Genomic DNA, 16,220 nt, shown 5'->3' with positions numbered 1-16,220 from the left:
TTTAATATGATTTTATTTTCCATTTCGTTTTTTTTTTGTTGATTTTTGTTATTATATGAAATATTTCATTGTTTGTTTACGTGTACATGTAATATATTTCGTTGTTTATTTGGAAACATTCTAAAAATATATATGAAATATATTGGTAAATATATTTGATATCTACTTGTATTCATGGTTATTTTTAAATATACCTTAGAGAACATATATACAAACATGTATATATTATATATCATAAATTCAAAGTAGTCAAAAATCAGCAAAAAAAATCTATCATAGTAAAAATCACAGATGAACTTGATGTTCAACATGGAACATATATATAAGTGTATATCTCACAAAACAAGAATTCTAAATACAAAAATCATCATCGTTTATGTAAAATAAACGATTATATATATCACAGTATATATATCCTCATCGTTTATATTAAACCCCCACCATCGGCTGGATCTTCTTGCCTAGCTCCATCGATTGGATCTACCCGAGTCCGTGCGCGGATCTTCAGAAGCTTCGCCACGTCATCTCACATCGTCTATTTGCTCGAGCCTGCGTCGCCGTCGACTGGATATACACAAGTCCTCATCGGATTTGCTGGCACTCGGTGTTGGAAACTTCGCCTCGCACCACATTGTCTCACGCCGTCTGTCTGCAACCACACTATCCTCTGCTCGAGCCCACGCCAAAATTGCTCATGCCTGTGCCGGAGATTCTTTCTCCCCATGTCCGTCGTCTATTGCCTGCAACTCACACTGCTGGAATAAGAAAAGAGAGTCTTGATGGGAAGCGTACCTGTCACAACTGTGCTTGACTTCTCGGCCTCATGCCGAGTAGTAGTACCCTGCTGCTGCTGACGGCTCGGGCCTCCCTGAAATGAGCATACGGGCTGGCCTATGATCTTAGACACGTTCCTCTTTGGGTATTTCTCTGACATATGCCTCTTTTGACCACACCGAAAACAAACTTCAGTAGCAGCCATGCAACATCCCCAATGATGTCTACCAAGGTTGTACAGATCGGCTTATCTTCCTTGATAGTTATAGCTTGAGAGTCTTGCTGTCCTCATTGACGTGGAGCATTAACTGCATTCTGGTTTCTTTGCTGAGGCTTAGAAGTCCTTGACTCCGCCTTCCTTTTCTGATCTACAGAGGTCCCAATTTCGAGCGACTTTCTGTACTCTTCTCCCTCCTGGGAGTCAGCATCAATCCTCACGGCAGCCCGCAGTACCGCAACATATGTCTTGAGGTCCAAGGCATGCACCATACCTCGCAATCCGCTCCTCAGACCCTGGATGAACCTTTCTGTCCTTGCTGCCTTGGTGGCTACCAGCTTAGGGGCAAAATGGGACAACTTATTAAATTTCTGCTCATATTTCTCCACCGACATAACCCCTTGTTTCAAATTCAAGAACTCTGCCTGCTTGTTGTATCGGGTGTTGGCTGAAAAACAACTTAAACTTAAATTTCTTGACATTAATAACAACTTAAATTTGTGTGACATAACCCATTCCAAAATTAAATTAATTCTTGACATTAATTTCAAATTAAATTTATGTGACATAACCCTCTTCCAAAATGAAATTAATTATTGACATAAATTTCAAATTAAATTTGTGTGACATAACCCCCTTCCAAAATAAAATTAATTCTTGACATTAATTTCAAATTAAATTCGTCTGACATAAAGTCCAATTCCCACAATTTCTCTCTTATTTAACAATTAAATTGAAACATCCCTTTCTCAATAATTGGATCTCATTAATCCAATTAAATTTCCAAAATTAAAAAATGATCTAAAAAATTACAAAATATTGAAATTACATTACGAACAAAATTTCGAGATTTTACATTCTTTTCTCCTTCAAGAACTTTCATCCTTGAAAGTTTATTCCTGAAAAAACTCTGGGTACTATGGCTTCACCTCATCCTCTCACTCCAAGGTAGCCTCTTGAATTGTGATTCTGCCACAGGACTTTCACAAATACTATCTCCCTTCTGTGCAATGTCTTTCCCCCTCTGGCGAGCATTTTTACAGCTTCTCCTTGTAGCTCAAGTTGTCATTCAACTACAATGGCTCAAAGTCAACTACATGGACGGATCTGTCACATACTTTCTCAGCATCAAAACATGGAAGACATCAGTAAGCTATAGGACCAATTTACTCCAAGACCTCGGAAGTCCAATAAACCTCGGGCTCAGCTTCCATTTCCTTCCAAACCTCAGAACACCCTTCATCGGTGTCACCTTTAAGAACACTTTATCACCAGTCTCAAATCAGACAAGTCCAACAATAACCGCAAAACTTCATATCCAAATCTAAAATATCCCAAACTTACTCATAGAAACTTGATCAACAACACACCCAAGATTTCAATATCCAAAATCTCCCCTTAAAGCAGATTCTAATTCCAACAGATACTACTTGGGACCTTCAAAGAAAAATAGACATCAAGACAACATTCAGTTCAGTAACCGGTGAGTGACAATCCTTCAAGAACCTCAACAACAAAAAAAAAAAAAAAAAAAAAAAACTTACCCAACTCCAAGAGTCCGACGAAAACCCACGCGGCAGGGATTGACTGGCGAAAATTGGTGGATGAGGCAGATCGGAGAGGCGGTCGACAGCGGCAGCAGCCTCTATGTGAGCCGGACAGGTACGGCGAGCTGGCGAGGCTGGGCAACTCACGGCGCCGCGGCTGCACACCACGAACGGCGAGCGGCGTCGTGCGGAGCAGGGCTTGGCACGAAAGAAAGGTGGCTTCGAAAGGCGACGAACGATCTCCAGGGGCGGCGGGAGGGAGGCGTTCGACCGGATCTGGCGGTGGGTTGGGCAGCTCGATAAAAAAGAAAAAATAAAAATAAAAGAAAAGGGAAAAAATAAAATAAAATAATATAATAAAATATTTACTTTATTTATTCTTTCCTATTTTATTTCATTTTATTAAATTCCTTTCCCCCAAATCTCAAAAACAACCATTCCACTTTCAATTTGAAATTAATTCCTGATATTAATCTCAAATTAAATTATGTGTCATGAAAAGTCCAATTTCCAAAATTTGTCCTTGATTTAACCATTAAATGGAAACACCTCTTACTTAGTAATTAAATTTTAGTAATCTAATTAAATTTTCAAATTCAAAAATAATCTCGAATATTACAAAATATCGAAATTACATTACGACAAAAATTCGGGATGTTACAAAAAAAATCATAATCAATCGTATTGTAGAAGAAGAGCCACTGACCTTTGCCTTTAGTGAGATTTGAATCGATGTTTCTTGAAAATCAAGGCGATGACGAGAGTGTCGTCTTTGCTTTGCACTTCTTCTTCTGCGATTTCACCAAGAAATTTGGGAGCGACAGAGCTTGGCCAGGTTTTCAACAATGAAAGTTTGGGTTTTTAGAGGAAGAGGGGTTTGGTTTTTGTGTGAAGAGATAAGGAAAGGAAAGGGAAGATGAGAAGGGAAAAAGAAACTCTTAGTACGTACTGTTGAGCTTTGTGCACGTTGGTTCCAAAATTTTGAACCCTCCCAAATTTCATTTTTAACAATTGAGAGCCTTTTTTTGGTGAGATTTCATAACCTATTTTCTGAAAGGCTATCTACCAAAGCTATGATACCTACTATTTCTTGTAGTGTTGGTTACTTTAACCAAACTTATAAAATAAAATTTAAAAAGAGGTAAAAATTAGCGCGAAAAAAAAAAGGTGAAAAAGCATCAAATTAAAATTAACAAAATTAAGATAAATTAGATTAATAATTAAATTTATTTTAAATAAGACCGGATAAAAATAGGTACTACACAAATTTTTTTTGCAAAATTAATTATTTAACTATCCAATTATAATAATTAAATTATTAATTACAAATAATTGTAAAATAAGTAATTCATAATTAAAGTTACTTGATTACCTAATTTGATGAACTTATATAAATATGATGTATTAATTAATAAAACAATCAAAATCAGCTTTAAAAAAATAAATATAACATTTTTTGATTAATGAATTGATCAACTAATTATAACTATTTAAAAATAATCTCATAAAATATTAATGATAATGACAATTAATAACTACATATATAATCTATTAATGAATTCATAGTATTAATGATTGATTCTTTATGGTTTATTAAATAATTAATCAATTAATTTATGAATCTAGAGTAGTTAAATTCAAATATTATAATTCAACATATAATATAATTCTCTAAATTATAAATTTAATATTCATATATTAATTAATTTTAATAATATAAAATAAAATAATAAATTTATGTATTAAAAGGGGAGAGAGTGGATTTAGAAAGACTCGTATTTCCATACCTAAAATTTCAAAACTTATATCAATCAAGGAGATGCGTTTTTTTTGTTTACTAGAACTTGTACCAAACAAGGGAATGTGTATCGTTTGTTTGCTACCAGTTTTCTAGTCTTGGTATGGAAATAATCACTATACACATTAATGATTACCATAAAAAGAGTAATTTTTTTTCATTCCCACTCTTTCAACTCTTATGATACATTTATTTATTATTTTATTTTATATATTATTAAAATTAAAATTAAAATTATCTATTATATGCGAATTAAATTTATATTTTATAAAATTATATTAAATTTTGAATTATAGTGTATGAATTTAACTAATCCTATCTAATAAATAAATTAATTTATATATAAACATTTATTTTAGTTTAATAAATTAATTTATATATACACATATTCTTTACAATAAAACTATCCATTAATTAATTAACTATATTTACAGTTAGTCAATGATCATTATGATCAATACAATATGAATTTATTTTTTTAATAATTATAATTAGTTTATCATTGATTAATTAAAATTTATTAGTTGTTTTATTAATTAATACATCATAATTATATAAATTCATCAAATTGATCTCATTAACTTTAATTATAGATTTCTTATTTTACAAACACTTATAATTAATAATTTAATTAATATATTAATTTTTCTCAAAACTTTGAATTGAATCTATTGTTTATCAACTAATCTATTAAATTTTTAATTTTACAAATTAAATACAAAAATAATTTATTCGTATAAAATCCTGGTAACATTTTCATGACACAACCAAATACAGTCATTCTAGATTTCCATCAATCTTATACCACAGGTTTATTATTTCAGGCATCTTTAATTCTGGGATATTTATAAAACCTCAACCCGCCCCTAAATAAGTATAGTAAAATTAGTTGTCAATAAATCATGGCTCGCCTTGAGACAATTTGTAGGCAAAAACTAGCGAAGCAAACAACAATGTTTCTAAACAATTAAAAGACACTTCATTGACTTGGTAACAAGAGACAATTTCATGTCCATATCTTGATAGACAATCAATTTAGAGCTGCCAACGTAAATAAAGATACTAGAAGACATGTCATTTACTAAGCACAAACAGCCCTGAAAATTATCCAGGACAAACTTTGGCCATGACACGATCACATACAAATCCTTGGAAGCCAAAAGAACATGGATACAAGGCTTTCATACACAAAACAAGCAGCTTCACATTTAATCATACAAGATTTTCAGATGAAAGATGTAAAGTAATCATTATGCAAAGGGGAAAAAGAGCAGATTCCTACAGCAACCGTGTTGCAAGCTTTAGAATCTCGTTTAACTTTCCTGCGACGGTCATTTGGAAGCCATGTGCTCTACCTTCTACAGATTCATATAAAAAAAAGATAGGTAAATTTAGAATGAGAATCTATGAGATGTTAACACATCCAGGTATTTGATACCATTCTGTTGTTTACTCCATTCATGAAAAATTGAGGGTAATGGTCATGGATGTTGAAAAGAAAACTAACCTGCTCAGTGTAGGGCAAATATTTACCATCGAACGTTATCACAACACGATCCTTCCCATCAACACCCTTGACCTTGTCAACTGAGCAGTAGAAGTCTATAGCTGACATACTAATAAACATAAATCAGATCTTGAAATGATTATACATTAGCTTCTTCAACAGAATCTCTACTACTGGGAAAAAATTAAAGCTCACTGGTCTTGGCTGCAAGGAGGGTTGAGGTTTATGGAATAGAAGGACAAAGGGGTGTTTACAATGATATGAAGTGTTTGGGCTTATGAACATATAGTGAAGCGTTAAAGAATCTTATCATTGAGTATGGTAGCAAAGGAATCACAAAAAGTCTTGACTGGTAATTTCTTATGCGAGAAGTTGAGAAAAAAAGTTTCGTATGAATATGATAAACACCACGAAATTTCCATCATCAAAGTGAAAGAACAGTTGAAGACCTCAGAGTCTGAGCAGAAAACTAATATGAGCAACACACAGCTATAATATCATCGTTCAGTAACTTTCAATTTTTCAAACAAGTTTCAATACTTCCATATACTAACATTCACTAGACCTCTACATTTCTTAATTTTGTTTGCTGTGCTACCACCTGGAACTGATTCAAACTAATTATATCAGAATGTTTATGCTCCTGCATGAATTGAAGGGTCTTATCTTAAATCCTTGAATTATTAATGTTAGCCATGTAATTGATTCTCAACTTTAATTTTCCTGATGGAGAATTCATGGAAGGAGGAATAAAATCTGTTTTGTTTATTCATTGTTATGTCCAAGGTAAGGATTGAAATATTGAGTACCAGAAAATTCCTTCTGAGGGAATCAAAGAAGCCATTTTATTTTTTAGTTATTTTGCTTTTCAAGGCAAGCTTGTTTCTTCATAGTATAACTATAGCTACTAATTTTTTTTCTAGCAAGATGTTAAAAAACTAGAAATCAAAGCCTGATTGATTTGTTTTGTTGAAATGTGGTTTCAGATAGTAGAACACAGAACACTAGGTATTCATAAACATCCTTATCAGAACAAAGTTGTTATCAAACTTAAGATTTTAATATTTACTTGCAAATGATGAAGTCCAAGACATACAAATAAGAATCAACTATTATTAATTTCAGGTTGAAAAGAAAAAAAAAAAAAAATCAAACAAATCACTTACATTCCATCGCCAAACTCCTCATTAATAATTTCCTTGATACTCTCGCCAAAATGCATAACTGCTTCGTTCAATCTATATGCATGGAAGTGATCACAAGTCAGTACAGACGAGCAAATCCACTGGAAGTAAGCTCAATTAACCGATTACTCAAGCCTAAGCATTCATCGAAGTTAGAGGCTGTTAATATAGCAATATAACAATACAATAGCTGTTAACCTATAAGATTACTGGATTAGCCAAACAGCATCCAGGACTTCAAGTTTCAATTAGTTAAGAAAGTAAATTAAAATCAGTACCCAAAAGGCTTTGAAATTTCAATGCGATTAGAATCCAGAACGAACTACACAAAGAAAAAGCGAGAACGGAAAGCGAACAAACAAACTAACAAACAATTAGCCGATAATCCACCTGTAAATTGTGGGTTCTTGGATCAAACAAGGATCGTAGGACCTCATCGGCGGCCGCATCATCTCCTGAATATGATCATCCGTAAGTTGAGGCAAGGCGGACCTCAACTTAGGGACAGTCTCAGGCTTAAGGTGTGCTTGACGGCGGAGAAGTTGAGCGACATAGACGTTAGTGAGGCCAGTCTCTTCTGCTATCTGGTTGTAAGATTTTCCCGATGAGCGCTTCGCGTCCTGCAGCTGACGGATTGCGGTGGCTTTGCTACTTTCTTCCATTTCAATGGACCTTTCTCGATATCTCTCTCCGTAAACGAAAGAAGGACGATGGAAGATTGTTTCCACGTGAGGTTCGAAAGGATAAAATTATTGCCACCGTTGGATTGTAGTAGTGGCGTTTGACCGTTCGATCAAGCAAAATTCAGTTTTGCCTTTGCTTCTTAGCCTGTTAGGCTATGCGTGTCAATTAAGCTTGTGAGATGGAGGGGAGTTATCAAATTCTGAATCCATACTCAATTAATGAGGTATAAAATTAATGTTTTGAAGTGCTGTGATCTACAAACTTGATCAGTTAAGATTTATCGTCGTGTCCTGTCCATTGTCGATCGTTGTACAGTTTCGTTCGGCCGCCAGAATCTTGAATTTTGGGTGAGTTTTAAGGATTTTCTTGAAGATTGTGATTACCCTTTTAATTCTTAGTCTAATAGGGACGCCTTCAATCTAGGAGATCGAAATTGAGACCATAAGACTTGGAAAATTTGTATAGATGATCCAATTTTTGGATCCAAAATGTCAAATGACCCATTTTTAAAAAATAATGTCAATTGACCTTCTATTGATATCATCGCTATACCAAATTAAGTAAATTGCTCTTACACTAGCCACATGAGGTAAATCTTGTTCTCGTCTGATTAAACACTCTCGCTCTCACTTGAAATTCCCGGTTTGATGTGATTGCTCGTCAGTGTATGAATGATTTGACAATTTTTAAACGGGGATTTCCAAGACGAGGTTTTTTCAGAACGAAACAACTTTTTCAGAAAGATGTTTCATTATTTTGAGTTTGTTTAATTATTTTTGCTGTGTTATTTCTGGAAAGGTAGCATTACGAAATTTTGTATTGGGAGAGAGTAAGAAAGAGGAAGAGTAAGAGAGAGAGCAAGAGTAAGAGAGAGAACAAGATTAAGAGAGAGCGAGGTTACGAGAGAGTAAGATTACGAGAGAGAGCGAGATTAAGAGAGAGAGAGTGAGATTGAGAGCAAGAGTACACTTCAATTGCTTGTACAACTTAATGACAAATGTTTTCTTGCTTTGTAAGATGACAGAAAAGTGTCTACTTATTCGATATGGAGGTGATTGGGATGAGAATGAAAGTTCGTATATTGGGGGATAGTTGACAGGAATCATTGTGCCTCATACATTGAATTATGAAGAATTTAAATCTCGCATTTACAGGATTACAAATGTCAATTCTTCAGAGTTTGATCTTATACTAAAAGTTAAATATAAGCTTGAATTTGAAGCCCTCCACAATGCATAAGGAATGAGGATGATGTTCGCTTCCTTCTTTTACGAGAAGAGCTTAGTAGACTTCAGATAGCTGTAACGTTGAAATCTAATCAGGATGAAAATATTGGAATGGGGTTCGGAAATATGAGTTATGATGATACGGCTGTGGACAGACAATATGAGGAATCATATCAGTTTCGTCGGGAAGAGGATGATATTCCATTGTCTAGCAACACTGTACCATTAGCATTCGATTATATAGATTGTGGTCCTTCAGTGGATGTGAATGAGCAACCAGCAGGATTGAATGAAATAGATCGTGATCATGGAGATGTGCGTTGTCCTACAGCAGCTTCAGTGGTTCCACATTTGTGTCTTCAAGTCATAGGACAAAGTTGATTATGCCTGGTACCTCTTCATCCGGGACAGAGAACGTTGAAGTTGGTCAACTATTTTTGAGCAAACATGACTTGAAAATGAGATTATCTATGCTGTCCATCAACAAAAATTTTGAATTTAAGGTCAGGAAATCAACTAAATCTTTGTTTACTGTTAAATGTATTAGGGAGACATGTAAATGGAGCTTTCGTGCAGTCAAAATGGAAGGGTCTGATATATTCAAGATCACAAAGTACTGCAGTTCGCACACATGTTCCATTGGAATTCTGAATCACGACCATAGACAAGCAACTACTACGGTTGTTGGTCAACTCATTAAAGATAAGTTCACAGGAATAGGACATATTTATAAACCTTGTCATATTGTTGAGGATATGAAGAGAGATTATGGCGTGAACATGAGTTATGATAAAGCATGGCGTGCAAGGGAAGTTGTGTATAATCTCACTAGAGGTACTCTAGAATAGTCATACTCCATACTACATGCTTATGGAGAAGCGTTAAAAATAGAGAATCCGGGTACAGTCTTTGAGATTGAATTTGAAGATGAGATGCATTTCAAGTATATATTTATGGAATTAGGGCCTTGTATTAGAGGTTTCTCAAGCTGTTGGCCTTGTATTATTGTTGATGGGTCGCACTTGAAAGGAAAATACAAAGGCACCATGTTGGTTGCAGTTTCTATGGACGGAAACAATCAATTATACCCACTAGCATATGCAATAGTGAACAATGAAATCGATCGATCATGGAAATGACTTATATTAAACTTGAAATGTAGTATTGGAGAACCTGATAATCTGGTGTTTGTGTCTGATCAGATGGTATCTATCAACAATGCTATTCGTGCATTTTTTCCCATGGCATTTCATGGATTGTGCTCATGGTATATAGAACAAAATCTGGTTACAAACTTTAAGGATAGTACGGTTGTTGGAATATTTATAGATGCAACAAGAGCATTTCGCATGACAGAGTTCTAGGCAAAATGGGACGAACTTCATAGTTTTCTAGACGGTGCTGTCACGAAATATTTGGAAGACATCGATGTTCAAAGGCGGGCACGAGTTTACCAAATAGAACGAAGATATGATAACATAACATTCAATAGTGCAGAGTGTTTCAATTCATTAACTAAAGAGTATCGACTATTGCCCATAGTATGCTTGATTGAACATGTTAGAGGAATGCTCCAATCGTGGTTCTACGAAACGAGGAATTACTGGGCATCTCGAACGACATTGCACTCTGACTACTGTGAAACCCAATTGGCAATTGAGGCCGATAAAGGCAGATGATATCTAGTTGAGCCTATTGATTGTTAGCGGGTACACATGTGAGATAATCGGTTGGATGGTATTGTCAATCTTCACACGAAGGAATTCGACTCACTTGGTATCCCGTGTTCGCATGCAATTGTTGCTGCCAAGGAATGAAATATACCCATCCATAGTCTTTTTAGTTAATTTTATACAGTGGACTTTCTAATGACTGTGTATGCGGAGCCTATAAATCCATTTGGCCACATATTTGAATGGAAGAGACCTCCTGGATATGTAGAAAAGATTATCCTTCCTACGAAGTTTGTGCCGCAAGCCGAGCGACGGAGAGTGAGAAGAATACCATCCAAAGGAGAATTTCGCAGACAAATGAAATATGGTTAGTGTGGGAATTATGGGCATAACCACCAAAATTGTACCGAACCGCTTACAACCGTGTGATGTACTGAAAATGCCAGAGACTGTGACACAAACACCCCTCATCTAGTTTACTTTATAACTAACTTGTAACATTTCATTTGTTATAAATACCATTTATCATTTTTTTATACGCCATACTTGTAACATACTTGTAACATATTTCATACGTTTTCATACTTGTAACATACTTCATACTTTTTCATACTTGTAATATACTTCATACCTTTTCATACTTCATTGTAATATACTTCATACCTTTTCATACTTCATACTTCATACTTTCATCTTGTAAACAAAAATCAATAATAAGCTGGAGTATTTCTATAATAGCAATCTTCATACTCTCTCAATCTTCATATCTCTCCATCTTCGTACTCTCTCAATCTTCATACTCTCTCCATTTTCATACTCTCTCAATCTTCATACTTGTAACAAAAAACAATAACTTCATACTTTTTCAATGTTCATACTTGTAACAAAAAACAATAACTTCATACTCTCTCAATCTTCATACTTGTAACAAAAAACAATAACTTCATACTTTCTCAATGTTCATACTTGTAACAAAAAACAATAACTTCATACTCTCTCAATTTTCATACTTGTAACAAAAAACAATAACTTTATACTCTCTCAATCTCGCTCTCTCCCAAAATCTCGCTCTCTCTCAAAATCTCGCTCTCTCAATGTTTGAACTTTGAACCTTGAACCATATAATGTTTTACATACCATTGATACAATGAAAAGAGCAGTAGCTCAATTATACATGTTCTGATAAAATTATGATATTGAACTTTGAACTTTGAATTTTGAACTTATATAAAAAACACATGTTCAATTATACAATGAAAAGAGTAGTAGCTCCATTATACATAAAAAGTAAATGTTTTTACATACATAAAAAATACATGTTCTATACACATAAAAAATATGGAGTGTTTGCCCATAGTTGACACGTTAACTGCATCCTATATTCGCTCATCTTCTCTTGAGTTATTACGGATGGATCAACACCAGTCACTAGGTGTTTTAGTAATTTGACTGCGAAGATGCCATAATCAAACGACCCGTGTTGTATGTCGACGTTCATAGGTCGCGAGATTTTCCAACGGGTTGTGGATAGGTCTGGCTTTGAACGATCCACGTCACAGTAGTGAAGTAGGAATGGTACTGTGACAGTCAATGGCTCTAGCTAATTCACCAGCTTTGTCATTGGTATGTATGGCTAAAGTGAATTGAACATGAATATGTGGCCTCTGTTAATGTCCATTGCAAGGACCATTCAGTGGTCACTGATATTCATCACCATATAAATGAAATTCACATATGCCCATTTGACATCGAATTTACTGGTGACGTAGTCCTTATATGTGTCTTCATCTTCCCATGCTAGGGCAGCCTCCAGAAGTGTCTTATTCTTTATTCGTTTAAATACCCCGCCACGGGCATTAAGGTGGCTCTATCAAATAAAATGAGAAGTTAAGTAACAAAATATAATGAAAAGTTAAGAAACGAAATATCAAAATTTACCATTACACCAATTGGCAAGATGGTGAACTTGTGCATGCACATGTCGAGTCGGGTATAAAATTTTTCTTTCATAAAATAAAATAAAGTATTTATGGTCTACACGAAAAATTACTATGTCAGTAAAAGTACAAGATAGTCAACATGTAAAGAAGTCAAGACTAGGAAACTTACATCGCACTCGACCAACGAACTCGGAGTAATAAATTCCTTGAAGAATTTCTTGGCGAGTTGGTTTAAAGGAGTTCTCTCGAACCTCGTTGTCCGTATTGTCGTCTGAGATCCAGCCCATCATTTCTGTAAGGATATTGTGTGGAACATCATGTGCTACGTTATATGTGAAGATCGCTCTGGATAGTGACGTAGCTACACCTGGGAGAGGATACTTAACCACACTTTTTTTCTTCTTTACTTGAGTTGGAGGTGTATATTTATCAACAGGTTTCCTCTTACGACTAATTCTTCGAGATTCCTACATAAACAGATAAAAAAAGATTACTCATCAAGAAATACAAAAAAATAAACAAAGATTATTAATCAATAAATTACTCACCAATGTAACTCCTTCTGTGGTCGTAAGATTATTAATCAATAAATTACTCACCAATGTAACTCCTTCTATGGTCGTAACAATCCCATAAGTGTTGGCCTCTGGGATGCTAGACATATCAGTCTCTGTATGTGACATGGTGAGTAAGGCAGACATGTCGGGCTCTGTTTGTGGGACATTGACCTCTATAGGTTCGACGTCAATTGATGATGTTGTGGTGGTATTGAGCTATTGATAACGGGTAGAAATGTACATTATTACAACGTAAAGATATAAAACAATGTGGGAATGCGATAGTAAAAATATGCAAAATCGTGTCCAAAAGCATTAAGTTGAGAATATTGCGATCGCATGCGCCCATTGCATTAAAGAAGCTAATTTACTTATTTTGTGTAGAAAAATGCGTTTGCCCAAAGTAAATTACGATCCAAGGAATTCGGCGCCCAAGCGCATTAGAAGATTACGACCATAAAGCTATGCGATCGTATGCGTTCGCGAAGATCTACTCAAGAAGGTGGCCACATAAAGATGGCACATCAAGGTGAAAGCATAATAAATCATGATGGGACGGAAAGTTGACGATGGTCGAATCCGAATTTGATTGACAAGCCGTTAACGACACACTGTAGAAAGTACATTCAACTTTTCGTTGACCATTAATCGGCATGAATTAATGACCGCCCAATATAGAAATCATTTGAGAGAAAAGTTCTTCACCTTGAAGCTCTATAAATACCAAAGGCCACCACCGTGAAAGGAGTTTGAAAAATAATTCTGAGTTTTTGGAGTTCGAAATATACACAGTTCACCATATACATAGAAGATAGATCATAGATAGTCGTTAGTATGTAATTTTTATACTTAGAAGGTGGAGGCGAGCGAAGAGAAGAAGACGCCGAGTGATCACTCCTGGGTAGCTTGAAAGACTGCTGGGAGGCGCTGCAAACGGAGAGAGGGCCAACACTTGCGAAAGCAAGAGCATTCTTTTGGGTAGAGTAGAGTAGAACACAGTGTAAAAGCCTCGAGAAGCAAGACATTGCTACCGGGCTTCCTATCCCTACTTTCCATTGTCGTTTTGTATTCTGATTTTATTTATAAAATGGAAATTGCATCTCTACATCTGTTCAATCTCTTCACATTGCGCATGAGTAACTAAATTTCTGAATGGGTTGAGAAGCACTTAGCTAGCATGACCTAAGATCTTCATTTTATGCGGTCATCTTGTCTTATGTATGCACCCTTCACCCTTTAGAGATACTTGAGAGAGTAGTCTAAAGAAAGAACCTAGACTTGAGAAAATCAGGTTAGAATCTAGGCTTGAGAGAGTCAGATTAGAATTGCATAAGCAAGAGATAGAGACTTAGGGATAAGTTCTGTTTGCTATCATGCATCGCATGCACCCTAGAAATAGGATATGATAGTATGCGGTCACCTTGTGTATGTGTGTCATTCATCATCACATAGACAAGAATAGAGGCTTAGACATAAGTTCTATCAACATTATCGTATACATCGCATGCGTCCTAGAAATAAGGACTATAGCATTTGCATTGAGTGATGACATGCTGTTGTATGTATGTAGCATGATTGCATAACTTGAACACAATTTTAGGAAGTGTTAGCTAAATCCCTTATCAATCCATTCCCTACATATTCATTATAACTTTCACTGTCATTAACTCTTTACTCAACTCCCCTGCATAGGATTTATACTTTAAACAACATATCAACCAACTTATTGTTTTTGTCACTGCAAAGGAATCAAAATTTTGCCGTCGCATAAGTAACTCAGTAGTCTCTATGTTCGACCCTAGACTTACCAGGAAACTTAGTAAGATTTATACTTGAGTTTTACTAGGAAAACTTGCATGTGCAACACTTAGTTTACCACCGCAATTTCATACCATTATTTCATCACATTCACAACGCATCAAGTTTTTGACACTGTTGTCAGGGACTATGGTAGTACATATTGCACTAACAATAACATTTTGATTTTCTTTGCAGCTTTCAACCTCTGTGCACTGCTTCTCCTTTGGTAAGAGAAGAAATGGGTGTCGTATGAGCGAAGGACAAGTTCCTGATCCCAACTACGATCCAGAGAATGAAAGAACGTTCAAAAGAAGAAGAAGAAACAACTGCCGACAATAACAAGAGAGAAATCCCAATATGGTGGAGCAACCAGAAGATAGAGTAGAAAAAATGATGAAGTGCAGTATCATCGCTTCGTGGCGAACCCCATTCTCCTGGCGAACGACTGCAATAGACCCATCCGGGACTATGCGTCACCCAACCTCTATGATTTCTCCCCAGGAATCATGAGGCCAACCTTGTACGGATCGAGGTCCGAGATGAAGTCGGTTATGTTGTAGATGATTCAGACGGCCGGACAGTTTGGTGGAAGGCGTGGCGATTTGCACACCCATCTCTAGAGTTTTATATCTGCAATACTTGTGTATTCCCAAACATCTCAGCTGAAGAGGTTCCACTAACGTTGTTCCCATTTTCACTGTGCGACCAAGCAAGGAAGTGGGCCTATTCTCTCGAACTAGGGGAGATAACGTCTTGGGAACAAGTAGTTGAGAAGTTCATGAAGAAGTACTTCCTCTGACAGAGAATGCAAGAAGGAGGAAGTTGATTACAAATTTTGAACAGGATATTGACGAATCGCTCAGTGACGCCTGGGTGAGGTTTAAAAGACTGGTGTGAGATTGTCCGTATAATGGCTTACCCGATTGTCTCCAAATGGAAATTTTTTATCACTGTTTGAACTGCATCGTAGACGGCTACCAATGCGGCAGCAACTGGAGGTCTGCTTGACAAAACATATGACGAGGCTAAAAATATACTTGATCGCATTTCAAAGAATCATGAAGACTGGAGGGAAAGCGATCGACGACTCAGAATTAAAGAAGGTGATTCAAGTAATGGGGCCATTGCATCCCTAAAAAATCAAATGAATGCGATGATGAATATGATACAAGGCATCGCAATCAATAGCCCAGGAATGCATAGAAGGCAGGTCAAAGCAATCGATCAAACGAGCGCAAGTTATGCCACTTACGGAGAAGGCCATCCGATGGAAGAGTGTCCGAGGAATCCGCAATCTATTTGCTTTGTAAAAA

At 35.8% G+C, this 16,220-nt stretch overlaps 1 protein-coding gene and 1 long non-coding RNA gene across 2 annotated transcripts; both read right to left on the bottom strand.

Moving 5' to 3' along the window:
- Positions 1-1,691: 1,691 nt before the first annotated feature.
- LOC120089530 (uncharacterized) lies at positions 1,692-3,436 on the bottom strand. The gene is made up of 4 exons (XR_016528071.1): positions 3,245-3,436; positions 2,536-2,814; positions 2,336-2,428; positions 1,692-2,254 (listed from the first exon to the last, which is right to left on the bottom strand). It is a non-coding gene; the product is annotated as an uncharacterized LOC120089530 (long non-coding RNA).
- A 1,856-nt stretch (positions 3,437-5,292) lies between these two features.
- On the bottom strand, positions 5,293-7,871 carry CYN (cyanase). The gene is made up of 4 exons (XM_039023919.2): positions 7,418-7,871; positions 7,010-7,081; positions 5,844-5,952; positions 5,293-5,694 (listed from the first exon to the last, which is right to left on the bottom strand). Exons 1-4 carry the CDS (start codon positions 7,687-7,689, stop codon positions 5,668-5,670), a joined length of 480 nt encoding a protein of 159 aa, XP_038879847.2. The 5' UTR covers positions 7,690-7,871; the 3' UTR covers positions 5,293-5,667.
- Between the last annotated feature and the right edge of the window lie 8,349 nt (positions 7,872-16,220).

This window comes from Benincasa hispida, chromosome 1 (assembly GCF_027475165.1).
Source record: "Benincasa hispida cultivar pf3 chromosome 1, pf3_genome.v1.1, whole genome shotgun sequence".
Taxonomy (NCBI): Eukaryota; Viridiplantae; Streptophyta; class Magnoliopsida; order Cucurbitales; family Cucurbitaceae; genus Benincasa; species Benincasa hispida.
This window is presented reverse-complemented; position numbering and strand designations above follow the sequence as displayed.

Excerpts from the sequence above, each read along its gene's own strand:
- CYN (XM_039023919.2), bottom strand. The coding sequence starts at position 7,689 with ATGGAAGAAAGTAGCAAAGCCACCGCAATCCGTCAGCTGCAGGACGCG. Across the intron at positions 7,082-7,417 it reads CAAGAACCCACAATTTACAG|ATTGAACGAAGCAGTTATGC; the intron begins GTGGATTATCGG and ends CCATGCATATAG. Across the intron at positions 5,953-7,009 it reads GAGGAGTTTGGCGATGGAAT|TATGTCAGCTATAGACTTCT; the intron begins GTAAGTGATTTG and ends TATGTTTATTAG.